The sequence below is a fragment of the Ranitomeya imitator genome, chromosome 5 (assembly GCF_032444005.1).
Source record: "Ranitomeya imitator isolate aRanImi1 chromosome 5, aRanImi1.pri, whole genome shotgun sequence".
NCBI classification, from domain to species: Eukaryota; Metazoa; Chordata; class Amphibia; order Anura; family Dendrobatidae; genus Ranitomeya; species Ranitomeya imitator.
In genome coordinates, this window is record NC_091286.1 from 584,505,098 (window position 1) to 584,532,763 (window position 27,666).

Below are 27,666 nucleotides of genomic sequence, written 5' to 3' on the forward strand. Positions count from 1 at the left end.
AGCCCCAGATTGAGGGAGATTGTCTGGAGCCCCCAATCAAGGGAGATTATCAGTGGTCTTGAATGTCTTCCATTTTCTTATTATTGTTCCCACAGTTGATTTCATTACACCAAACTGCTTGCCTATTGCATATTCAGTCTTCCCAGCCTGTTGCAGGGCTACAATTTTGTTTCTGGTGTCCTTCGACAGGTCTTTGGTCTTCACCATAGTGGAGTTTGGTGTGTGTTAGGGGTCGAGTTCCCACCTCTGCACAGGGGGAATCTCGGGCCATTTCCGCTGCGGTCTCCCATGCTTCTCCTGCCGCAGTGGAGCCTGCTCAGCGGAGTCATCGGTCCCAGCATCATGCTCAGTCCCACTCTGTACAAAGAGTTTCTGCTGCTTTTCCTGCTCCTGCCATTGAAGTCAGTGCTGGGCAGCGGCGAGCAGACGCTTCTGGGACTAAGTCCTGGTTTTCTCATTCTGAGCATGCCCTGAGTAAGATCTCTCAGTGGAGATCGAGGGTCACATGGTCAGATACTGCATCTAAGTCCATTGGTCCTTTCAGGAAGGTCCTGTAGGTGCTAGGACTAAGTCCTGCTTTGCACACACTGAGCATGCCCAGGGCAAGATCTCTCAGTGGAGATTTAGGGTCACATGCTCAGGTATGGCAGTCTCTCTTCTAGAAATGTCTTTTACTTGCTGCAGCTATATAAGGCTCGCATGGCCGCACGGCCATGCGCTAGTATCAATTCATATATGTGCTTTGCGCCAGTGTGGTTATGCATGAGTGTGTTCAGGGACCCGGCTGAAATAAGCCCCTAGAATACCGGCACCTCCGGTGAGGAGATTGTATGAGTGTGTTCAGGGACCCGGCTGAAATAAACCCCTAGAATACCGGCACCTCCGGTGAGGAGATTGCATATTACATAACCACTGACTGCTATCAGCTTGGCAGTAAGCTTGTGCTCCTGTGAGGCTAACAGGGCGCAGTGCTTCCCTTTCATGGCTACTCTGTGGAGTAACAGAGCTAGTCTATACCGCCAAACACTGCTGCGATTCGCCAGCAGCAGGTTCCTCCTGCACGGTGGACCCGGGGCTGCGAACGCACCATTTATAATAAACATCTCTATTTACTTGGTGCGTTCCGCTAGCCCTAACAGTGTGTGACTGAGGTTGTGGACAGGTGTCTATTATACTGATAACTAAGGTTGAGCGACTTTTACTTTTATAGGATCGGGTCGGGTTTCACAAAACCCGACTTTTTCAAAAGTCGGGTCGAGTGAAATCGGCCGATCCTATAAAAAAGTCGGGGTCACGGTCGGCCGAAACTCGAAACCCAATGCAGTGCATTGGGTTTCCAATGGTTCCCAGGGTCTGAAGGAGAGGAAACTCTCCTTCAGGCCCTGCGATCCATATTTAAGTGTAAAATAAAGAATTAAAATAAAAAATATCGCTATACTCACCCTCTGACGCGCCCTGGTACTAACCGGGAACCTTCCTTCCTTCGAATCAGCGCTTGCAGGACCTTGCGGTGACGTCGCGGTGACATCGCGGCTTGTGATTGGTCACGCGGCCGCCCATGTGACCGCTCGCGCGACCAATCACAAGCCGCCACGTCACCGCGACATCACGCAAGGTCCTGCAAGCGCTGATTCGAAGGAAGGAAGGCTGCCGGAAAAAAGCAGGGCGCGTCCGAGGGTGAGTATAGCGATATTTTTTATTTTAATTCTTTATTTTACACTTAAATATGGATTCCGATACCGATTTCCGATATTGCAAACATATCGGAACTCGGGATCGGAATTCCGATACCAGATTCAGAAGATCGCCGACTTCATGGCCGACCCCACACAGGGGTCGGGTCGGGTTTCATGAAACCCGACTTTGCGAAAAGTCGGTGACTTCTGAATGTGGCCGACCCGTTTCGCTCAACCCTACTGATAACAAGTTCAAACAGGTGCCATCACTACAGGTAATGAGTGGAGGACAGATGAGCCTCTTAAAGAAGAAGTTACAGGTCTGTGAGAGCCAGAAAACTAGCATGTTTTTAGGTGACCAAATACCGTATATACTCGAGTATAAGCCGAGATTTTTAGCCCATTTTTTTGGGCTGAAAGTCCCCTTCTTGGCTTATACTCGAGTCATACCCAGGGGTCAGCAGGGGATGGGGGCTGTCTAATTATACTCACCTGCTCCTGGTGCGGTCCCTGCACGTCTTTTCCCCGGCGCTAACAGCTTCTTCCTGTACTGAGCGGTCACATGGTACCGCTCATGGTACCGCTCATTACAGTAATGAATATGCGGCTCCACCTCCTATAGAGGTGGAGCCGCATATTCATTACTGTAATGAGCGGTAACGGTGACCGCTCAGTACAGGAAGAAGCTGCCAGCGCCAGGGAACAGACATGCAGGGACCGCACCAGGAGCAGGTGAGTATAACGGGGAGCGCTGCGCGATATTCACCTCCTCGTTCCAGCGCCGCTCCGTCTTCAGCAGTGACGATCAGGTCAGAGGGCGCGGTGACGTGGTTAGTGCCTGAATGTCAGTGGCAGTTCAGGAGACGCTGAAGATGGAGCGGCGCCGGAACGAGGAGCAGGTGAATATTGAAAGTGCCGGGAGCCTGAGCAAAAGAGAGGTGAGTATGTGATTTTTTTATTTTTTTATCGCAGCAACAGCAAATGGGGCAAGTGTCTGTATGGAGCATCTATAGGACCATAACATTTGTGCAGCACTGTATGGGGCCATAACGTTTGTGCAGCACTGTATGGGGCCATAACGTTTGTGCAGCACTATATGGGGCCATAACGTTTGTGCAGTACTGTATGGGGCCATAACGTTTGTGCAGCACTATATGGGGCCATAACATTTGTGCAGCACTATATGGGGCCATAACGTTTGTGCAGCACTATATGGGGCCATAACGTTTGTGCAGCACTATATGGGGCAAGTGTCTGTATGGGGCCTTGATCAACGTTTGTGCAGCACTATATGGGGCAAATATCTTTATGGAGCATCTTATGGGGCCATAATCAACATTTGTGCAGCATTATATTGGGCAAATGTGTCTATGGAGCATCTTATGGGGCCATTATTAACCTTTATGCAGGATTATATGGGGCATATTTTAATATGGAGCATCTTATGGGGCCCCTGAGTCAATATGGATATTCAAAAACACTTAAGCTACTGATGTCTCAATTAATTTTACTTTTATTGGTATCTATTTTTACTTTTGATATTTACTGGTAGCTGCTGCATTTCCCACCCTAGGCTTATACTCGAGTCATTAAGTTTTCCCAGTTTATGTGGCAAAATTAGGGGGGTTGGCTTATACTCAGGGTGGCTTATACTCGAGTATATACGGTACTCATTTTCCACCATAATTTGCAAAATAAATCTTGCCAAATCAGACAAGGTGATTTTCTGGATATGTTTTCTCATTTTGACTCTCATAGTTGTGGTCTACCTATGATGTAGATTACAGGCCTGTCTCATATTTTTAAGCGGGAGAATTTGCACAATAGGTGGCTGACTAAATACTTTTTTTCCCCACTGCCAGGGCAACGAAGGAGTGGTTTCGTAAGAAGCATATGAAGGTCCTGGAGTGGTCTAGCCAGTATCCTGATCTCAACCCCAGTGACAGGCCCAAAACATCACTGCTCTAGGGGAGATCTGCATGGAGGAATGGGCCAAACTACCACCAACAGTGTGTGCCAATCTTGTGTAGACATACAGAAAATGTTTGACCTCTGTTATTGCAAACAAAGGATATATTACAAAATATTGAGATGAACTTTTGTTAATGACCAAATACTTTCCAGCTGAACGCTTAATGCTTGTGGAGGAAAACACGCACACCAGAAGACTTCATACACTTCAAATTTATGTTAAGGACCTATAACTCTGCCCTTCACCTCGCCAAACAGACCTACTTCACCACCCTGATCTCCTCACTATCCAATAACCCCAAGAAACTTTTTGACACCTTTCACTCCCTCCTCAGGCCAAAAGCACAAGCCCCTATCACAGACATTTGTGCTGATGACCTGGCCTCCCACTTTTTAGAGAAAATAGACAATATCCGTCAGGAAATCCGCTCCCAACCACTAAGTTCAGTGACTCCCATCCCTCCCCTCATTTCCCCTGGTTCACTCTCCACATTCGATCCCATCACAGAAGAAGAAGTCTCCAGGCTCCTCTCCTCTTCTTGTCCGACTACATGCTCTACGACCCCATTACCTCACATCTCCTCCAGTCTCTCTCTCCAGTCGTCACAAGTCACCTAACTACAATCTTTAATCTCTCCCTCTCCTCTGGCATTTTCCCCTCCTCCTTCAAACACTCTATCATTACTCCATTACTAAAAAAACCCACCCTCGACCCATCCTGCACAAACAACTACAGACCGATCTCCAATCTCCCCTTCATCTCTAAACTCTTGGAGCGCCTGATATACTCCCGCATTACCCGTTATCTCTCCATTCACTCCCTCCTAGACCCTTCACAGTCTTGTTTCCGCCCCCTACATTCGACAGAAACTGCACTCATCAAAGTGACCAATAACCTTCTGACAGCAAAACGTAATGGAGACCACTCTCTGCTCATTCTTCTCGACCTTTCTGCAGCTTTTGACACTGTTGACCACCCTCTCCTGCTCTCTAGGCTCCAGTCACTAGGCATTAAGGATACTGCTCTCTCCTGGTTCTCCTCCTACCTTTCTGACCGCTACTTCAGTGTTCTGTTCTCTGGCTCCACTTCATCTCCTCTTCCTCTCGCTGTCGGGGTACCTCAGGGCTCAGTCCTTGGCCCCCTTCTCTTCTCCCTCTACACAGCCCCAATTGGACAGACCATCAGCAGATTTGGCTTTTCAGTACTATCTTTATGCTGATGACACACAACTATACACGTCATCCCCTGACCTTACTCCCGCTGTACTACAGAACGCCACTGACTGTCTGTCCGCAGTCTCCAACATCATGTCTGCTCTCTATCTGAAACTCAACCTCTCCAAAACTGAACTTCTTCTGCTCCCGCCATCTACTAACCTCACTAAATCTGACATTTCCCTCTCCATGGATGGCACCATAATAACACCCCGCTGTCTGGGTGTTATGTTTGACTCCGATCTCTCCTTCACCTCCCATATACAATCTCTTGCCCGCTTGTGCCGCTTACACCTAAAGAACATCTCTAGAATCCGCCCTTTTCTCACCATAGAAACAACAAAAACCCTCACTGTCGCCCTGATCCACTCCCGCCTGGACTACTGCAATGCTCTATTAATTGGCCTCCCCCTCACTCGACTTTCCCCTCTCCAGTCCATCCTTAATGCAGCAGCCAGGGTCGTCCATCTGGCTAATCGTTACTCGGACGCGTCCGCTCTTCGCCAGTGGTTACACTGGCTACCCATTCATTACAGGATACAATTCAAAGTACTTGTTCTCACCCACAAAGCTCTCCACAGTGTGGCACTCCGTTACATCTCCTCCCTTATTTCTGTCTATCGGCGTAACAGACCATTGCGCTCTGCAAATTACTTTCGACTAACCTCTGCACTAATCCGTACCTCCCACTCTCGACTCCAAGACTTCTCCCATGCTGTGCCAATCCTCTGGAATGCTCTACCCCGAGATATTAGGACCATCCACAATTTGCATAGTTTTAGGCGCACATTTGTTCAGAGCGGCCTATCACGTTCACTAATCAAAGTTATGTTATGTTTGTGTGTGTAGCCCATTCACTATCCCTATCTATTCCCCAACCCCTGAAGATGGCTGGACCATCATTGTAAATACATCATTGTAAATACAAACCTGTACTTTGTATCTCCCCCTCCTCATTGTAGATTGTAAGCTCTCACGAGCAGGGTCGTCTTATTTCGCTTTAATTATTGTATTGTTAACGTTGTTACTTATGACTTTTGTGTTTTGAAACTGTTAAACTGTAAAGCGCTGCGGAATATGTTGGCGCTATATAAATAAAGATTATTATTATTATTATTATTATTTCCACCATAATTTGAAAAATAAATCTTACCAAATCAGACTCGGTGATTTTCTGGATTTTTTTTCTCATTTTGACTCTCATAGTTGTGGTCTACCTATGACGTCAATTACATGCCTCACTCATCTTTTTAAGTGGGAGAACTTGCATGATTGATGGCTGACTGAATACTTTTTCCCCACTGTATATGGAGGATTATGGGGTGTGAAATATACTATATGGAGAACTAGGATCTATTATACTATATGGAGCAGTATGAGATGCATTAAACTATATGGAGGACTATGGAGAAAGCATTACACTATATGGAGTGCTATGTGGGACTCATTATACTATATGGAGGACTATTGGAGGTACATTATACTATATGGAAGGCTACTTGTGGGTTCTTGTAATATTTGAAGTGCTATGTGGCAGCCAGTATAATACTTGGAGGGCTATGTGGGGGACATTAAACTATTTGAATGGCTATGTAAGGACCATGATACTATTTAAAGGGCTATGTTAGCGCTACTATAATATTTGGAGTGCTATGTGTGGGCCATTAAAATATTTAGAGTGCCATGTGGGAGTCTTTATACCTTTTTGAGAGATATGTGGAGGTCATTAAACTGTATGCAAGGATTTATAGAAAGTGTAGTTTTTTGAAGGGTCCATAATACTGTGTGAAGGGCTGTGTGGGGGCCGATATACTGTTGGGATGGCTAGTGGGGGGCCATTATAGAGTGAAAAGAGGTGTGGGGGCCATTTCTGTATGTAGGCCCATTTTATACTGCATGGAGGGCTGTCGAGGAGGTAACAGTTGAGGAATCATACTTTGCCTCTGGAGTTGAGGGAGGTACAGTAGTACATACAATGTTTGTGGGGCACTTTTGTTGGCATAATACTATATGGGTGCAATTAAAAGGAATCCAGGGCTTCAGTCAGAGAAACATTAATTTGTATATATGCCATATTATATCTCTATATCTCCATATTATTTCTTATATTGAAGAAGAAAATGAAGAAGAGCATGTCAGGTAAGTAGGGAAATTTAATGAATAGTGATTACCGTATCTGGATAATAAGAGATATACAGCATGGCCTCACATATACTCGGCTGCTGAGGTAACAGCTTTTGTGGTGCCTGTCATGATGCATGCCAGTGATGTAGCATGAGATAACTACATAAGCAGTTACCCTGGCCAGCAAAGTTTTTGATGGCGCAAATTTCTCATTTCCAAGCACAGCACCGTCAAGTTACTCTTGACTGGTGCACTGAGTTCCCTGGCAATGCCTATGCAGAGCACAGAAGTCAAAATGAATTTATCATCAACTGCTACACTTTTGGCACAGTTCTTTATAAAACTCGGGTAATACCCGGGCTGTCGCATTAACGCCCTCAGTTCACTCAGCATGGTAGGGGTAGGCCATTTCTGTGCTGTGACCACTTTCTCTGTGATGGGATAGGCTTAGTCGCTGGAAATGGTATGTCCCAGGTACTCAATCTCCCTTTGAAACGAGTGGCACTTCCAAGGCTAACGCCTGCTCCAATCGGATGAGATGGTCTTCAAAAGTGGAAGAGTAAATTACAATGTCGTCAAGATACATCAGGATAGCTTCAAAGTTCATGTCCCCAAGGCATCTTTCCATTAATTACTGAAATGTCAGTGGTGCATTTGTCAACCCGAAAGGCATTCTTTAAAATTGAAATAGCCCCACAGGGAGAATGAAAGCAGTCTTCGGCCTATCCATTCCAGCCACGGGAACCTACCAGTAGCCACTGACCAGACAGAGCAATGAATCTGCCCCATTTGTCCCAGGGAGAACTCCTTGAGATTTGCTTACATTTGCTCTAGGAAATGGCGGCCGCCTCGGACCTCACCCCTATTTTCCTTTGCGTTAAGGGCCATTGACAAAGTCATCGGGTCCCCCTTCACAAGCATCAATTCTATCGCATCAGTCCACCTCGTGAAGTCCTGCAGCATTACGTATACTTGAGCTATTGAGTTTCGCAGAGTTAACAGAATACTTACCCCACTTAAGTTTATACAGTGCATCCTTGATGTACAATGGCTAGAGTGCAGGCAACCAACAGTCCTGGAGTTGTTTTGTCCCCTTCTGTAAGTTTAATCTGAACATCTACTCCTTCTAATGCCACATGGGCCTGCACTGGCATAGTGAGTATGGTCTGCCCTGCTGGTAAGGTCACTGTAGCCTCTAGGAGTACCACCATCTTGCCGAGATGCTAGGAGGAGACCGGTAACTTCTGAATCTGACTGACCCATATGATCTGCTTGAATCCTCTTTTACTTGCATCATAGTGATATCATGCTGCAGCTATGCAGGTAGTTGCATGCTCCACTAGATGGCAGTAGAGTGGAGGGAAGACTGCAACACTTGCCAGAGCAGACCTGCAGTGCTGCGGCGAGGCCAACACCAGGTGTCAACAGGGTAGTCAAACAAGCCGCATCAAAACCAGGAGAGTAACATAGTACAAAGGGGAAAAACAGACAGAGACGCTCCAGAGGGTCAATACCAGACGAAAGCAGAAGTACCAGGAGCAGAGACAAAGCCGAGCCAAGTACCAGAGAGTCCAAACACAAAGGGAAAACACTGAGTTGGAATGGGGAAGGGGAATGAACAGACAGGGGAACAGTCAGGAATTGCAGCAGAACAAATCAGGATATAACAAGAGTCAGCTACTCACTCCGTAGACAGAAGCTGTAACTGACACCGCCTGCAGGATTCAACGGAGATAAATAGCAAACCTGAGACCAGACTGGGGCTGAGAAAAGTGAACCCCTGATATGATTAGACTGGGAAAAGGGAAGACAGGATGCAAAACCTGGTCTGGATCATGACAAGTGACCTGCTCAGGCACAATTGTTCCTTCTCTGTCCATCAGAGAGGAATTGTCCTACTTCTTTCAAGACATTCATCCACAGGGTCACGATGGATCCCCCTCCTCCAGACCTTTTACCAACACTATCCATTTCCTACTCAGCTTTTTCCTGCACACTCGGACAAACATGCCACCAGTAAAATGGGCGGTTCCTTTCTGGAAGAGACAACAATTAGGAAGTGAGTTCAGAAGTACTTTTCAGGCATAGTGGTCAACTGGGACTTCGTGTCCATCAAACAGCAGATGCATTATCCATTAAACTCAACCCAGGTATTGGGTCTCTTGGAAATAATATCCTCAGAGTCTTCATCCTCTCGCTCAGGGGTGCAGAACCCTCTGGTGTGCTCCTCGACCATGGAGCATATTAGTTTAACAATTCAATCTTCTCCTTCTTTTCTGTTTTGGACAGTACTGTAAGATGTGTCCGCTTCTGCTGCAACTCCAGCATGCCACTACATGTTCTACAAATGGCTGATGGGAGCGAGGAAGTGGGGTACAAGGGAGGTTGTATTTCCTCTCTGAACTCTCTTCATATCTGACCACAGGGCTAGGTACGGTGATGTTAGCAGGGGAGTTACCTTAATACTGTGCAATTTGCCTCTGATATCCCAGATCTCTTGGCGTAGCTCCTGGGTCCAGTCAGTCACCATATTTGTTGCCCCAAGCCAGCCATTTCATGTATACCTAACAAATAAAGTTGTACTTTGTGGCGCTATAGCATGAAAAATGAAAAATATGAAATCTGAATTGTATTAGTGCTCTAGAAAGTAGGAAAAATTAAGAATTCTTAGTGCATAAATTGGCCAAATTGTGTATACCCAGTAGCCACGATAAGATGATTTTCTTTGCTGGGAACCTATCCTAATGTGAACCCTTTCCTAGGCTGATGCCTTCATTTAATTGGATAGATAGGATCCTGCTGTGATTAATACCATCAGAGGCTGATGGGTGAAATGCTCAGTCAGAGAGCCTATGTATATAACCATGTTTGGCTCCAGACCATATCTGTCAGGAAAGGGGCTTCTGGTTCAAGGATTTGGGCCTCTGACCCAACTCCCAGGAAGCTCATGTGGGGGTTAGCCTATAATCATTCCTTCAGGGCCTGCCTTAGATAGGGGTCTCTCAGGCCAACAACCAGATGATCCAGCAGCACCTCATCTAGTGGTCCTAGCCCTCTGTATCTATCCTGGGTCTTTTTGGTGATGTGAACCATCACTTCTTGCAGAGCATTTATATACTGTGTCACAGTCTCACTCTCCTCTTGGACCCAGCGGAATATGCATATGTGAAAGTTGCCTAGGTCCGTGGTGTCACTGTGCATGTCCTCTAAAATTCTGATTACTTTATCTACGATGTCAGTCTTTTGGCTGTCGGTACAGGACTGTCTATCATGCCTCTTCGTCTAGACAAATAGAGCCAATTACACCTGTATGGCGGGGGTCGTGGGATACAGGTGTAGCATGCTCCTCAGTTGTTCCACCCAGTGCCACTACAGTAAATTACTTCCTGTAAACTTCAGGAGGTTGAATCCTGTAAACTATGCCAAATATAAAGCAGGTGATCATATGCAACATGCAGACACGGACAAGGTAACCAACTAAACTGTTTATTTCTCCAGAATGGTGGGAAAAAGGGGTAACTGGCAACTGTGAATGATGTAAAACCTGATATTTACGGCATGAAATATACAATATCAAATATACAATGAATTCTCAGGTTAACTGTAACTTTTATGGTACTTTGTCGTTATATAACCTTACAACTGCTAAACAGGGGTAGTAGTCACGGTACTATGAGAGTCACTGTACTGTCTCTTCCTCTGGCACAGGCTCTAGCGGGGATCTCCGGTTCTTCCCACTAAGCCACAAGTCCTCCTGACAAACGCTGACAGAGCCCACTGGACCTCTCTCACATCAATCGATCTCATCCAGTATGCTGCACTACCCCAGATGAACCCCTGTACTGTACATCAGTGCTAGAAGCAATCGCCTGGCTCACTCATGCCTCTTGTTCACCCTTGCAGACATCCCTCCTCGAGCAAAGATTATCAATAAACCTTTGGTGCTTAACCAGCGACGTGTGTCTGTCGTACCTAGTGGGATGAAGGCTGAGCCTCAGCTTTTGACTGGTGTTATCTGGGCTCCGGATCTTGACCAGCACAGGTCTGATCTTCGGCCTTGACCAGTATGTCTGGATTCTGGAACTTGCCTGGCGCAGGTCTGTTTCCCAGATATTGCTCTGTATTGACCTGGTTCCTTAACCTTGACTGGCATCATCTAGACTCTGGGTCTAGATGTGCCACAACCCGCTAGCTCAAACTTTCTGTCTGCCTCAGCACACGTCTAGCTCATCCCCCTTGTTGGCGCCAAATCTCCTCTTGTCTTGATGTGCTGGCCTCTTATACCAGGGAATTGTGTCATCAAAGTCACCTGACCGTGTACTCCATCCTGAAACTCTGCTTTTCCTGGTTTGTTCCACAGTGTCCCGATTGAACAGGAGATGGAAGTTCTTATGCACAGATGTCGCACAGCACTCAGAATTCTCATCCTTAGGTTCACACCCTCTTACAGGTAAACCAGAAAAATGTAATATACAGTTATATGAAAAAGTTTGGGCACCCCTATTAATCTTAAGCTTAATGTTTTATTAAAATTGTTTTTTTTGCAACAGCTATTTCAGTTTCATATATCTAATAACTTTTGGACACAGTAATGTTTCTGCCTTGAAATGAGGTTTATTGTACTAACAGAAGATGTGCAATCTGCATTCAAACAAAATTTGACAGGTGCATAAGTATGGGCACCCCACCAGAAAAGTGACATTAATATTTAGGAGATCCTCCTTTTGCAAAAATAACAGCCTCTAGTCACTTCCTGTAGCTTTTAATGAGTTACTGAATCCTGGATGAAGGTATTTTTGACCATTCCTCTTTACAAAACAATTCCAGTTCAGTTAAGTTTGATGGTCGCCGAGCAAGGACAGCCCTCTTCAAATGATCCCACAGATGTTCAATGATATTCAGGTCTGGGGACTGGGATGGCCATTCCAGAACAGTGTAATTGTTCCTCTGCATGAATGCCTGAGTAGATTTGGAGCCGTGTTTTGGATCATTGTCTTGCTGAAAGATCCATCCCCTGCGTAACTTCAACTTTGTCACTGATTCATGAACATTATTGTCAAGAATCTGCTGATACTGAGAGGAGGGGAATGAGGAGCAAGAGATGGAGGAGATAAAGAATAGTCATCATGGTAGAGACAGGGAAGTGTTGGCTGTAGGGACCTTTGCACACAAGGCAGACTTTATGCACAGCTGCTTTTCCTGTGACCCTCACATAACATTCACCTTTGGCCAAAAATAGTACTGTTGTTCACCCTGCTAGACCCACGTTGCACGGAGAACCTTGCATCTCTCCTTCCTGAGGTATAGAGGTCTACTAAAATAGTGCTATAGCAGAAGGCCATTGTGGAAAATATGTTGAAAAAAGTCCCATCTGACAATGCCAGTGGCAGTGGGCAAGCTTCTTTGTCCAACCAAGAAGGAGAGGCGAATGAGACACACGCCAGGTACAGCAGAGTCAAGGTACGCTGTCAAAGGCCTGGACCAATTTCATAACACTCTCCCAGCTTCCATGCCCTGATGACCGGGTATTTTTGACAAGGAGAAGAAAGTTTTTAAAGATAGACAAGCAATACCTGGCCGACAAAAACAGCATATGGAGCGCCTCCATGGGGTCGTGGGGTACTCGGTACCGGGTCCTTCGGTTCACAGGGGGTTGTCACGGTGGCTGACCCGGTCCATGGCCCTGGGACGTCCGTGTAAAAGGGAAAGGTCTTTAAGGGGAATGTTCGTGACGCCACCTGTGGTATTCGGTCAGGGTGACCGGCGCTGTTTTAAGGGGTCCACTGGGGTGATGTTATGGCAGCTAGATGGTATACCTTCCCACAGGTGAAGTGTATCCCCTGGGCTTCCCTGTGTGTAGATGGTGAGAGGCGCAGAGAAGAACAAGGACACAAGGTTGCAGTCTCTTTACCTTTACTGAAGGCTTCAGCATCCACAGTCCAGAGCACCAGATCACAGTGCAGACAAAGTCCGGCTGGTTTGGAGGCAAGTCCAGAGTCCCCTTGTCCAGGTAGAAATCAGTAGCCTTCCTCTAGCGCTGCAGTGTTGTAGTCCCTTACTGCTAAGCTTCTCATAAGGTCCTCACAGATATTGTAGATGTTATGTATCTCGCTCTCTCTGTCCCCCGGATAGGATAGGAAAAACCCGTATGACCGGTGGCTTGAGGCATTTTACAGGGACTCTGTCATGCCCCAGCCTCTAAGGGGTGCCACCTTGCCTCCTGGGTATAGGGCGGGCAGGTAACGTGAAATTAGCTGTCCTACCGGTCTCTGGAGCAAGGCATATAAAGGATCGTTGCTCCCTCGATGTTCCGGCTACCGGGATCCTGCGCCTCAGAAGGAGGCAGCATGTCTAGGGCTGATCCCCTTCTGGCATCCACTCCTTTGCTACGACTTCTTTCACCCTCTCTGCAATACAGTTCTCCATCAGTGTCTCTTTCTAGGAGCTGCAGCTCTCAGGGCATGCACAGCTCCATGTCCTTCTGTCTCGATCTCTGACAGGATCCCACCCCAGTCAGGGACCAACTACCTGAGCGAAGCTCAGCCAGCAACTTTTTCCTACAGGCAACCAGTTTTACCAAAGTGTGGGGAGTGACCTAATAAATAGGAGCAGAGCTCCCCCTGGTGGCCTGGAGTGTGAAATGTGTTGCATGTTTGTGATACCTGAATGCAGTTGTCCTTCTTTGCCTCCAAACGTAATATCACTCTACCCTAGAGGAAAATGACATTACTGCAACGACCAGGACCCTGGGGAGCTGCACATAATCCATAATTCTGCTGCGACTTTCAGCTATTGGATCTCAAAGCTAGACACCTGGAACGAGCTGTCCCCCATTAACTGAAAACTTCCTTCACTGGATGCACAAGAACCACAATATGGATGTCTTAATCCCAAATATAATTTTAATCAGTTTTACACTGCCAACATGACAGTGTTGGTAGTTTACTTAGCAAACTCCTGCTGACAGGTTCTCTTTAACCACGTAAAATCTCTAGTACACGGCCAGCTTAACTCAAGATTGAGGAAATAATTGAGATGCACCCTCTAGATAGTGAAGGTGGTTTTCTCCCAGACTGCTGCTCATCCTGTCTTTAATATTTAGTTTTATGTAATAAAAGTTATACCTATTGCTGTTTTTAGACACATTTTGCTTAACAATACAGCTGACATTGCTACACACTTATGCACATATATCCCAGTGCATTTTCTGTTTGTGCTGGCACAGATAGCGGCTGGTTTATTGGCTCGTATATCAGTATTTACGTGTCCACACTGTTCCCACAAGTGGCCATTCACGTACAAAAATCAGCACTTTGTACCTTCTGTTGCAATCCTTTAATTCCCCTAGTGTTATAAACACCTGTAGTAGTGATGTACTATAGTGGGTGCAAATGTTGGCACAAAATGGCAGCATTAAAACATAAAAAGAAAAATTGCATAATAATTTATTACACAATTTTCCTTTTTACATTTTAATAAATAGCAATTTTTGATTGTAGGGCACGGTTACACTTGGCGCCAAGGAAATGAAATTGTAACTCGATTTTACAAGGTTTCCCTCTTAAAGGGAACCTGTCACCCCGTTTTTTCAGATTGAGATATAAATACTGTTAAATAGGGCCTGCGCTGTGCGTTACAATAGTGTATGTAGTGTACCCTGATTCCCCACCTATCCTGAGAAATACATTACCAAAGTCGACGTTTTCGCCTGTCAATCAGGCTGGTCAGGTCGGGTGGGCGTGGTGACATCGCTCTTTTCTTCCCCAGCTTTCCATTGGTGGCGTAGTGGTGTGCGCATGTCGCAGTGACGAATCCACTGCGCGCACGTGAAGAAGCAGCGCGCGATCTGCGCTATTACCCCCTGTCATCGGTGGGGGCAGCCATCTTCCTGGGGCCGCGCGTGCGCAGATGGAGTGCTCTGCTGCACGGGGCTTCAGGAAAATGGCCGCGGGATGCCGCGTGTGCGCAGAAGAGATCGCGGCGGCCATTTTCCCAAAGCCGAGATGCAAACTCACCGATGACAGGGGGTAATAGCGCAGATCGCGCGCTGCTTCTTCACGTGCGCGCAGTGGATTCGTCACTGCGACATGCGCACACCACTACGCCACCAACGGAAAGCTGGGGAAGAAAAGAGCGATGTCACCACGCCCACCCGACCTGACCAGCCTGATTGACAGGCGAAAACCTTTCCGTGCCTTTATTTTTTTAGATATAAAAGTTGTCTTGCAAAGTAAAGTCAAAACCAAATTTCACTCATCTTACCAACACACAAGTTTTATTTCCCCAGGGTTTATATTCAAATTGAGGTTATGAGTAGTGATGAGCAAGTATACTCGTTGCTCGGGTTTTCCCGAGCACGCTCGGGTTGTCTCTGAGTATTTGTTAGTGCTCGGAGATTTAGTTTTCATTGCCACAGCTGCATAATTTACGGCTGCTAGACAGGCTGAATACATGTGAGGAATGTCTGTTTGTTAGGGAATTCCCACATGTGTTCAGGCTGCCCAGCAGCCGTAAATCATGCAGCTGAGGTGACAAAAACTAAATCTCCGAGCACTAACAAATACTCGGAGATCACCCGAGTGTGCTCGGGAAAACCCAAGCAACAAGTATACTCGCTCATCACTAGTTATGAGTAAGGAAAATAAGTACCAAAAAATCGTTGGAAACTGGTGGCCTATGCAGCTACATCAATGTGTAATATCCCACAAAACCCTTTCACTCAAGTGGTTTCTCAAGTTACAATGGAGTCAGGTTAACATACTGTGTAAACAACATACAATGGTCTTTTTACCATGAAACCACATTTATCATGTAACACTACAGACACTGTGGATCTGTGACGCCTGTGATCTGTAGGAAGAACGCTATCAACAGCAAGGGCATTACACTGGCAAAACACCAGTATTAGTGACCTACATGCCCTGGTTGGCATCTAGCAGTGCCTCTCTACAGTACAGTGCTACATGTTCCACCGACGTGTGTTTCGCCACCTGGGCTGAACCCTCAGTGATTCCTCTGCAGATAAACATCTGGCAAACAGAGTTTCAAATTGGCAGAACTCTCTTGATATCACATGAAAGAATAAAAATGTCTTTGTGCAAAATAAAACATACTCTATCAACAAAAAAGTGACAGAGGTGAATGGGTCTTGTTGAGAAACTTTTGTGTAAATAACACAAGGACATCTGATCTGCTCACTCAGCCGCCCCCTTATCAATACAAAGCGAGATTATAACAGGCAAAGAGCAGCTGGATGAGACGCTCTTCGTATGCTGCCTCGTAACAAATGAGGATGACTCTCCGAGTGCTGCTATGTCTCTGCCTGTGGGGTAAGTACATGTCCATACAAGCTCATGATGAAATATGTCAATTTGCATATTTAAAATGTTGTTTTTGCCACTGGTTCCCAGTGCTGATAACCTCCAAAATTTGCTGTTATTGCTGATCCTGTCACTGTACAGTTATTCATGTAGAGACCTAAATCCTGCAAAGATGAACATGAGCATTAGTGATGAGTAAATCTGACTATAATTGAATTCGAAAGTTTGCTTGAATTTGGCAAGAAAATAACATTCAGATTAGTTATATTTGAAGCTAATGAAATGTATATGATTGTGCCCTGAGGTTTCTCCAGAACCTAATAAACATATGTAAAAAAAATTATACTTGCCTTTCCTGCTGTGCAGCCGCACTCTGGCCCAATCCTTCTCTCCAGTCCGTTCTTCACTGGGCTATCCTCGACATCTTCTAGCACACAGTATCTTTGGCATCTTCCGGCCACTCTATTGATCGTACCAAAGATATGAGAGGGCCGGATGAGTATTAATTTTCTTAAATGTTTTTTTAATCCCTACACTTCCTTTCCCGGCTAGTGGCAATTTTATTGGATTCGCATAAATGAAATTGCAAAAAAAAATTCCGATTCTGACAAATCTGACATTTTTAAAAGACTCAAGACAAATTGACTTCACCTTAAAGTGATTTTCCCATTTCTATAATTATATTTTTTTAATGAATAATATTATCTTTACAGAATAAAACAAGAAATATATGTTTGTCTTTGCATGTGACGTGTTTTAGAAAAAATATTTCATTTCTAACACTAAAATTCAGGGCCTCACACTCTTGAATGATCATGATCCTCTGTACTTCTGTTGAGCCCTGTGTCGCTTCTGAATAACTTCTTCTCAGGACAGTGAGTTGGCAAATACCTGATAGCAATAGATTGATCTCAACATGGGCAATTTTAATTTATTTCTATGGATGAGGTGACCATTGATAGTTTTGAATGCATCAACTGTGTCTCACTATTTAACCAATATTCATTACGCTAGGAATTGCACATTTCATTGGTAGCTCATGGGGATCTTCAGATCATGACCACCCTCTCCCCAGCATGCATAACAGAGCTGCACATAGAATAGCTGAGCTGGGCTACAACCCACTTATCAGAGAAATAACAATATTGTAGAAGGGTTTGGGGACTGGGGGATATTTTTTTTTGTTTAAAGGCTCATTGCTGCATTTCTTTTTATGAAGTAGATATGGTCATTAGGTGTAAATATAGCTGGTATCAGAGGGATTTTCAGCATACCATAGCTGAGCTTTGCTGACAACCCCGATGCTAGATATTTTATTAGAGTAAAATAACAGGGCCCATACAACTTTAGTATTAATGTACAGATGCACAAATACACTAGGTGCCAATATACAAAACATATGCCTACACTATGCATAGTCCCAGATTGGCCATCTTCCTGACCTGGCAGATTCCCGGTGCGCTGGCGCTGCAGCTCTGAAGTAAAAAGTGGGCCAGGGCCCTGTTTTGTGGCCGCTGGCCCTTTAAATATTCTCCATGTCAGACACTCCGCACAGAACTTACAGGCTAGCCAGGTTCGCGTGTCCAAAATAGGGATGGCAGAGTTCGGGGCAGTCTAGGCTACAGGAGGTGTGGAGCGGTGGTGACGGGGAGATGTGCTTCAGGCGAGCAGGACTTGAAGCACATGATCAAGTATGTGACCGCCAGGGGGAGTAGCCGGGGTGGAGACTGCACCCGGAAACCCAGAGAGCAAAGCTCCAGCGGAGGGAGCAGTAGAAATGTCAGGCAGGCTCAGGTCATGACCAGAGGACGGCACAGGTACCAGCGGGGGCAGACAGAGACGTAGTCAGGGCCAGGTCAGGGTCAGAACCAGAGAAATAGGTGTGGTACAAAAGGGGTCAGACAGAACGGGTAGTCAGAAATCCAAGGGGAAGTCAAAACTAATCGAGCTAGCAAACAGTACCAAAACAGTATATGAACTCACAACACAGGGACAAACCGGGTGAGAACCAAGAGATCAAACACGATAAGAGGCAGAGGGCACACAAGGGTCAACCAACTCAGCCAAGGGCACAAGATTGGCAACTAATTAGCTGCCCACTGCCAGAGAGAGGCAGATACAATTAACCCCTGTCTGACCAGGATGGGATAAAGACAAAACCCTGTTCAGGATCACGACGCTTTATATTGTCAAGGTGTATGTGTGTTAGGAGTCGAGTTTCCTCTGCTGCACAGGGGGAATCTCGATCCGTCTCCTCTGCGGTATCCCATTCTCCTCCAGCCGCAGTGGAGCCTGCTCAGCAGGGACGTCGATCCCAGCGTCTCGCTCAGTCTGACTCTGTGAGAAGAGTTACTGCTGCTTCTCCAGCTTCTGCCTGTAAAGCCTATACTGGTCAGCAGCGAGTGGACTTCTCTGGGACTAAGTCCTTGTCTGCGCACACTGAGCATGCCCAGGGCAAGATCTCCCGTTGGAGATCGAGGGTCATGTGCTCAGACTCTGCAGCGCATTCTATTGGTCTTCTTGGCAGGTCTTGGAAGGGCAAAGTTTCTGTGGCCGCTTCCTGTCCTGCAACTATATAAACTGCGCATGACCGCACGGCCATGTGCTAGTGTACAATTTAATACGTGTGTTTGTTGTGAGTGCAAGTCGTTCTTTAAATACCCCTACCCTATTGTATGATTGTTCGCGTATGGAGTATGGCTGCTATCTAGCGCCCGACTTATCACTCAACGTGTCACACACGTGTCAGCGTCTACTGCTGTGACCGCCAGTGCGGTGCCACGCGCCAGTGTGCGCTTCCTGACCCACGTCTGGGTGCTTAGTGGTGCCTGCCAGCACGGCACAGTTCGCACTTCGGTGCCTTAATTATATAATTCCTTTCACACCCAGTAGCGGTGTAGTGCCAGCAAGGGTCTAATCGGACTACAATCCCTGTTGGGGTTTAGTTCGCTGACCACTTGCTCACGCTCTATGTGCGGTACCGCGGTCCTGTGACGCAACAGGATCGCTTTCTTCACGCTGGGTGAGGTTTAACCCACGCGTGTATACTTTTGAATACCGCCATATTGTCTGTCATTTCCTAGCAGCAGGTTTCACCTGCACGGTGGACCCCGGACTGCGAACGCATCTATATCATCTCTCTTGGTGCGTTCCGCCGGTCCTAACAATGTGTGCACGCACAAAGCTACTGTGGTACATTGGGCTGTTTCTAAGCCTTTCCTTCTCTGTGCGCAAGGCAATGGATGCACTGAAGCCTTTCATCTGTCTCCATCTCCACAATCTGGGAAAGTCCTGAGATGGAGCCTTTTTATGTATACTTCTGTCCTAATTTCTCGTTTATGTGTACACCAACCCCAGTGTCTCCTATATATTGTATATACACCAATCTCAGTGTCGTCTATGTAATGTATATACAAGAGTCTCCTATATAATTTATATATAGCAGTTGCAGTTTCCTATGTGATGTACAGTATATAGAGCAGTCACAGTGTATTCTGTATGATGTGACTTTTTGTTAAAAAATATTAACTAAGTACTTTATGTTTTTAATAGCTGAGTTCATGTATTCATAAATCACAGTGTGCTGATATATAATGTATGCTTAGGGTCATTAGGGTCATCTGAGCATGCTTGAATGACAGCGGTGTTGTTGGATGGATTCAGTAACAACAGGGTTTTTGAAGCTCTGGGGGATCATCATAAAGAGGGTAATAGCTGCAAATCAGTACAGAATAAAATGTAGGTTTTATTGTCCCACCTAACATGGCTTACTCTGTATACAGTGGGTACGGAAAGTATTCAGATCTCTTTAAAATGTTCACTCTTTGTTTCATTGCAGCCATTTGGTAAATTCAAAAAGTTCATTTTTTTCTCATTAATGTACACTCTGCACCCCATCTTGACTTTTTAATAATGTGTGTGTGTTTTTTTTAACCCTTTCATACAATTGGATTAATAATGGAAAGGTGTCAGAATTGACGCCTCTCCATTATTAATCTGGCTTTATGTCGCCTTACAATAGCAAGGTGACATTAACCCTTCATTACCCCATATCCCACCGCTACACGGGAATGGGAAGAGAGTGGCCAAGTGCCAGAATAGGCGAATCTTACAGATGTGCCTTTTCTGGGGTGGCTGGGGGCAGATGTTTTTAGCCAGGGGGGGCAATAACCATGGACCCTCTCCAGGCTATTAATATCTGCCCTCAGCCACTGGCTTTACTACTCTGGCGGAGAAAATTGCGCGGGAGCCCACGCCAATTTTTTCCGCGATTTAACCCTTAAATTTAATAGCTAGAGCGCCGAAATTTTGCACATACACACTACTAACATTAGTAGTGTGTAATATGCAAAAAAAGGGGGATATGACATGGTTTACTGTATGTAAACCATGTCTCATATCATGTCGGGTTTAGGCAGGAGAAATGAAAAGCCGGCAATTGAATTACCGGCTTTTCTGCTATATCGCTCTGAAGCAAATATTTTTTAAAAAAATTCCCTTTGACTTTGCATTGGGTTTCGTGTTTCGACCGATCACCGACCCCGACTTTTCAATAATATCGGCCGATTTCACTCGACCCGACTTTTGAGAAAGTCGGGTTTCGCGAAACCTGACTCGACCTCAAAAAATGAAAAGTCGCTCAACCCTAGTCGTAAGTATTCAGACCCTTTGCTCAGACACTCAAATTTAAGTCACATGCTGTCCATTTCCTTGTGATCCTCCTTGAGATGGTTATGCTCCTTCATTGGAGTCCAGCTGTGTTTAATTAAACTGATAGGACTTGATTTGGAAAGGCACACACCTGTCTATATAAGACCTCATCTCACAGTGCATGTCAGACCAAATGAGAATCATGAGGTCAAAGGAACTGGCTGAGGAGCTCAAAGACAGAATTGTGGCAAGGCTATGAAACAACGAGTGAAAAATTTAAAGAGATCTGAATACTTTCCGTACCCACTCTATATAGAAAACTGGGAATAACCACATAGGTCATTGCCATTTTAGGAAAATCACCACTTTTGAGACAAAAATAAAGGCTTGTTTATTAGAAATATACATGTTATGAATAATATGTCATTTTCTTGATTAATCTTTATTCTGACATTTTTCAGCTCTAAGCTCTGCAGCTCCCAATACAAGAAACGTACGTTGGTGTGTGACGTCAGATACTGAAGAACAAAAGTGCAATGATCTGGTGACATCTTGTCATGTAGATGAGATTCTACTAATATGTGTGAAAAAATCCAGCACTGAGGACTGTGTGAGAGCGATCAGTGTGAGTACATCATCATGGAAGTCCACTTGGTAGAAGTGTCTGATCACATAGTGTCTCGCCTGCAGGAGCCAATGACTTTCGGGTGCAATCCTTGGGAAAATGAAGCATTACACAAAGCCCACTAAAATCAATATAATTTGTGTGATGCAGTACAGCATATGTCCTCCCAGGTGTGAGACCATCTTTGTAGGTAGTCTCCATTCTGGCCAATGTATGAAATTGGGCATATGAAAATGGAGAGTCTAACTGATTCTTTCTAACTCTCCTAGAATATCTGAAAAATAGACCTCAAGCATTTGGTTCCAGAATTGTCATATCTCCTCTCGAAACTTTGCAGCATAAGGTTTCATTGAGTGGAGACCTCCCTCACAATAAAGATTTTAGCTTTTACACACATGACAAATAGTGATTTATCACTTAGAGAGAAGATAACCACGTGATTCTGCTCCTTTATTCCATTTTTGTACGGCAATACATTTAATATTCAGTTATTTTGTTTTCTAGAAGAAAAAATTATTGTGTTTTTTTATTAAAAAAGAATAACTATGGTATTAGCTTTTAATAATGATTAAAATAAATTTGAAAATGATTAGAAATAAATCATTTAACACTGAAAGAGTGAAGATCTGGTGTATTCACTGTCTAGTCAAAGAAGCATTCCATCAAGGTTTTTATCTTCTTAATATATTGCAAAGTGAGAAGGACGGCACTCCTGTGAAGTCTCTTGGTGCACGGATAGGGTCCCAACCCGTTACATATAAACAGTTCAAGAATCCAGCACCCAATCTGGTGAATTTATTTACAATGTGTGGAAGGTGTACAAAATGTTTCGGTCATTAGACCTTCATCGATTTTACACTAAATTGTTCAAATAGATTCAGAAAGATTCAAATATATAGCACGTGCGTATCCAGCTCTTTTTATTTCAAGCAAAAGCTTGTTTTAAGGATATGGTGAGCCTATGTAGCCTGCCGCCTGGCGACTCCTGATGCTGCAGTGACCATTGCTCATTTTGCCTTTCTACCCAGTTAATTCTTCTCTTTTCCATTAGGACTATGAATCACTTGATTAAAAAAGACTAGATGAATCCTTCTAAGCTCGATGTGGAAACAGGAAGTCTCTTTTCCCTGTATTAGCCATGAGTCACAGCAAAAGTCCCTGGCAGGAGGAAAGGAAGGAGCAGTTGGGTCAGGAGTTGAAGAGGAGTTTTGCAGGGAAAAGAAACTTGCTGTTTCTATATAAAGCAGAGAAAATAGATGAATTTATTGGATAGAAAGGCGAAATGAGCAATTATGAGTACTACTGTGCATTATACACTGTGTTACAAATTATTATGCAAATTGGATTTAAGTGTCATAAAGATTTAATTGTTTGTTTTTCAAATAAACTTGTGGATGGTATTGTGTGTCAGGGCTCAATGGATCACTGAAATCAATCTTAAACACATGTGATAATTAGTTTTCCAGATGATTCTAATGAAAGGAAAACTACTTAAAAATGATGTTCCACATTATTAAGCAGGCCACAGATTTCAAGCAATATGGGAAATAAAAAGGATCTCTCTGCTGCTGAAACGCGTTAAATAGTGCAATGCCTTGGACAAGGTATGAAAACATTAGATATTTCACGAAAACTTAAGAGTGATCATCATACCGTGAAGAGATTTGTGACTGAAACAGAGCACAGACAGAGTTCATGCAGATAAAGGCATAATGAGGAAGGTTTCTGCCAGACAAATTCATTTGATTAAGAGAGCAGCTGTCAAAATACCATTACAAAGCAGCAAACAGATATTTGAAGCTGCTGATGCCTCTGGAGTTCCTCGAACCTCAAGGTGTAGGATCCTTCAAAGGCTTGCTGTCGTGCAGTGTTCCCCAAGTCCGGTCCTCAAGAGCCACCAACAGGTCATGTTTTCAGTATTTCCTTAGTATTGCACAGGTGATAATTGCATCACCTTCACAGGCAATAATTCCGTCACCTGTGCAATACTAAGGAAATCCTGAAAACATGACCTGTTGGTGGCTCTTGAGGACCGGAGTTGGGGAACACTGCTGTAGTGCATAAACATACTATTTGGCCAACCCTAAACAGTGTTCACAAGCAGAAACGGTTGCAGTGGGCCCAGACATACATGAAGACTAATTTTCAAACAGTCTTGTTTACTGATGAGTGTCGAGCAACCCTGGATGGTCCAGATGGAGTAGTGGATGGTTGGTGGATGGCCACCATGTCCCAACAAGGCTGCGAAGTCAGCAAGGAGGTGGAGGAGTCATGTTTTGGGCCGGAATTATGGAGAGACAGCTGGTAGGGCCCTTTAAGGTCCCTGAAGGTGTGAAAATGACCTCTGCAAAGTATATAGAGTTTCTGACTGACAACTTTCTTCCATAGTATAAAATGCAGAAACGGGCCTTCAGGAGCAAAATCATCTTTATGCATGACAATGCACCATCTCATGCTGCAAAGAATACCTCTGAGTCATTGGCTGCTATGGGCATAAAAGGAGATAAACTCATGGTGCGGCCACCATCTTCCCCTGACAGCAACCCTGTACCTTTGGAGTATCATCAAGCAAAAGATCTATGAGGGTGGGAGGCAGTTCACATCAAAACAGCAGCTCTGGGAGGCTATTCTGCTTTCATGCAAAGAAATACAAGCAGAAACTCTTCAAGAATTCACAAGTTCAATGGATGCAAGAATTGTGAAGGTGTTATCAAAGAAGGGTTCCTAGGTTAACATGTAACTTGGCCTGTTAGGATGTTTTGGAGTTAAATAGCTTTTTTGATCAGTGAATGTGACCTCCTAATGCTGCAAATTCCACAAATGAGCATTTTCAGTTCTTTAAAACATATCAAATGTATAGAAATTCTACTGCGCCTAATAATTTGGAACAGTGCATTTTGAGTTTTTATTCATTTTGGAGATTATACTGTTATCATTGGGAGGTTTCTTGTATAAAATTCGATGTATAATCTAACGGGTGATGACTTTTATTAGACTGACTGTGATTTGCACCGACCATTTAGGAAAATCCGAGAAAAATGTCATTTGCATAATAATTTGGAACATGGTTTAATATGATAATTGCAATGTATTAAGAGGATAAAAATTTTCATGAGAGTACTTCTTTAATGATGACCAAGAAATAAACATTTTTTTTCTGGTGTAAATATTATAAAATATTATAAAAGAGCAGATTCCCTGATCAGGAATTTAGAAGCCAAAGCACGTTATGGCTACAAAGGGGTTCACTCTAATGCCTATGTAATATTTAATCTATACTCTTGGGGCACTGCAGAAAATCAAGCGTTTATTGATATATAAACCTGATCACTGCAGATTGTTGCGGTCATCTCATAGTCGGGGACCCTCTTAACAAAAGTAAATACGAGAAATCATTATCAGTAATGACCCTTTTGCTTTTCAGAATGGAGAAGCAGATGCTATTTCTCTGGATAGTAAAGACGTTTACAAAGCTTCATTAGATCCTTTTAATTTGAAGCCCATCATGACTGAAGCTTATTCTGAGAGCGGTGAGCACTAAATTATTTTACTTATCTAGAATCAACTCTCAAAAATCAGAAATGAACATTTCTATGGTCCTATCCTAACCAAGATATTGGATTTATTAAACAAAATAAAGTCAGTTCACCACCGAAGATGCTACAAAAGTCAGCAGAATTTCGATGGCTTGAACGGTTATATAAAACTTTCAACTTTATTTTGCATTTTTCTTTTTTATGCTCAGCTATCCTTCAGGACTCCTGAATTGTAGTTTTTTTTCTACATAAAAAACTCAATTACTCTTGATTCAGGAGTAGTAGAGTTTTAAATATAGAAAAAATGAAAAACTTTTGTAATTAAACCTTAGCTATTTATGAGTGGCACTACGTCATGAATATGGTTTCATTGCCGAAACATAATAGCTTCATCAGAGGCTCCTGTTCTGTTTTCAGTTTTTACTGCAACAGGGAATGAAAGTGATGTTTGATAGGAAACGCCTTCATTGCTGGATCTTCAAAAAATTTTTGGCCTCATTTTATTAAAGCTGTAAAAATATTATGATTCATTTACTGTGTGTCATGCATGGTAAGTATCCAAAAAGAAATGTAAATTAAAAATGCCAGAATAGTTATTTTCTTGTGTCTTAAGGCAATGTTCATATTGTGTGCAGTCCACATGTCAGTCTCTCTGTCGGGACTTCTGTCTGAAGCCCTGGAAAACAGGATTTGGACAGAACCTCTGAAGGAGCCATTCGCTATGAGGCAGACATAGCCAGATGACAGCTCCCATCTGTTTCTGTAATACTTTGGAGGTATTTACTTTCTATGTCAGTATCATGACAACTTATTATCTAGATCCTAAAAATAAGGTAATCTTCAATTCGCCATGAAACATCATCTCTATTATATGAATAGTTTTTCTTGTCTGATAATTTATTTATTTGGATAGAACATACCCCTTGTATGAGGCATCGGCAGAGTGTGCTCGGAGGAAAAATAATGAAAATAGGGGCATTTGTACCAAAATGTGATGAAAAGGGAAACTACGTTCCAAAGCAGTGTCATGGCAGCACCGGTTATTGTTGGTGTCTTAACGAAAATGGTGAAGAGATCGAGGGAACAAGAACTGCACCAGGAAATCCGGGCCTAACATGTGAAAATAAAGGTACTAACCCATTCTATCAGTGTTCTCACCTCAGTCTCTACATTGGGTTAGTTATGCCCTTACTTACTATAGGTCATTCTTTACAGTTAGGAGTCAGTTAAATCATCTACAGTAGTTAGAGAAATACATTTCTTAAGGTTAGGGATGAAACATTCCACATAATAAATTAGTGGGGGTGAGTAGCAGTCTCTATAATGTATGCTACCACATGGCTATAGGGAGAGACATCGGGGACCATCTGAAAACATTTATTCTGAATACCTACAGAATAAGTGATCTAATAAGTTAATGGAATACACTTTAATCCGACAAGGAAAATACCCCAAAATGACTATAAATAAACTTCAAGTAGCTAAATAGACTTAAATACCAACAAGAAACTACTTGAAACAAATAATCAAAGAATCAATATAAAATTCAATTACCGTAGTTATTTTATTTGACACCAAAAAACAATACACAAAAATTAAAAACAAGAGGGGCAGATTAGCACTCATAGCATTACAAAAAAAAATCAGTAAGAAGATATCAATTCCACAGTGTGGAGTACTGGAAGCACAAAAAGATTTTAACTGCAATACAACATTAATCAATATCCACAATGGGACAAAAGTGAGGAAAAGTGTAAATCAATATATTTGCCAAAATATATAAGTGGCATCTCATGTACTAAAAATATCCTCAACAGGAGCAGTTTCAATGAAAAGAAAGTGCATAGTGCATGATATATACTAACCAGTACTCATGCTGAACGTGCCGACACCACCTCCTCACACTCCAACGCGCGTTTCACACAGTGTGAGGAGGTGGTGTCGGCACGTTCAGCATGAGTACTGGTGGTTAGTATATATCATGCACTATGCACTTTCTTTTTTTTGAAACTGCTCCTGTTGAGGATATTTTTAGTACATGAGATGCCGCTTATATATTTTGGCAAATATATTGATTTACACTTTTCCTCACTTTTGTCCTATTGTGGACATTGATTAATGTTGTATTGCAGTTAAAAATGTTTGTGCTCCCAGTACTCCACACTGTGGATTTGATATCTTCTTATTGATTTTTTTGTAATGCTATGAGTGCTAATCTGCCCCTCTTGTTTTTAATTTTTGTGTGTTGTTTTTTGGTGTCAAATAAAATAACTAATTGAATTTTATATTGATTCTTTGATTATTTGTTTCAAGCAGTTTCTTGTTGGTATTTTAATAAGTAAATGGCTCTCCTTGCCAAAATATATAACCTACTAAAAAGAGGAGTACTAAGCCAATGTAAAATATTTAATCTTTATTAATTACATAAAGAGAAATATGCAAACAAAATCATTTGAAAAGTACCATAGTACATCACCAATATTCATCTCTAAAAGTGAGTATGATATGAATATAAGCCTTACATTTGCGTCTGTGTGCCCAACCTACGA

General features: G+C 43.6%; 1 protein-coding gene across 1 annotated transcript in view; it reads left to right on the top strand.

Moving 5' to 3' along the window:
• The first annotated feature begins 16,157 nt into the window (after positions 1-16,157).
• LOC138638538 (saxiphilin-like) overlaps positions 16,158-27,666 on the top strand; it is a 117,327-nt gene continuing 105,818 nt past the window's right edge. Inside the window, exons 1-4 of the mRNA XM_069727918.1 lie at positions 16,158-16,315; positions 21,418-21,581; positions 25,006-25,111; positions 26,031-26,246. Coding sequence (XP_069584019.1) covers positions 16,273-16,315; positions 21,418-21,581; positions 25,006-25,111; positions 26,031-26,246 — 529 coding nt within the window. The 5' untranslated portion in view covers positions 16,158-16,272. The remainder of the gene's footprint in view (positions 16,316-21,417; positions 21,582-25,005; positions 25,112-26,030; positions 26,247-27,666) is intronic.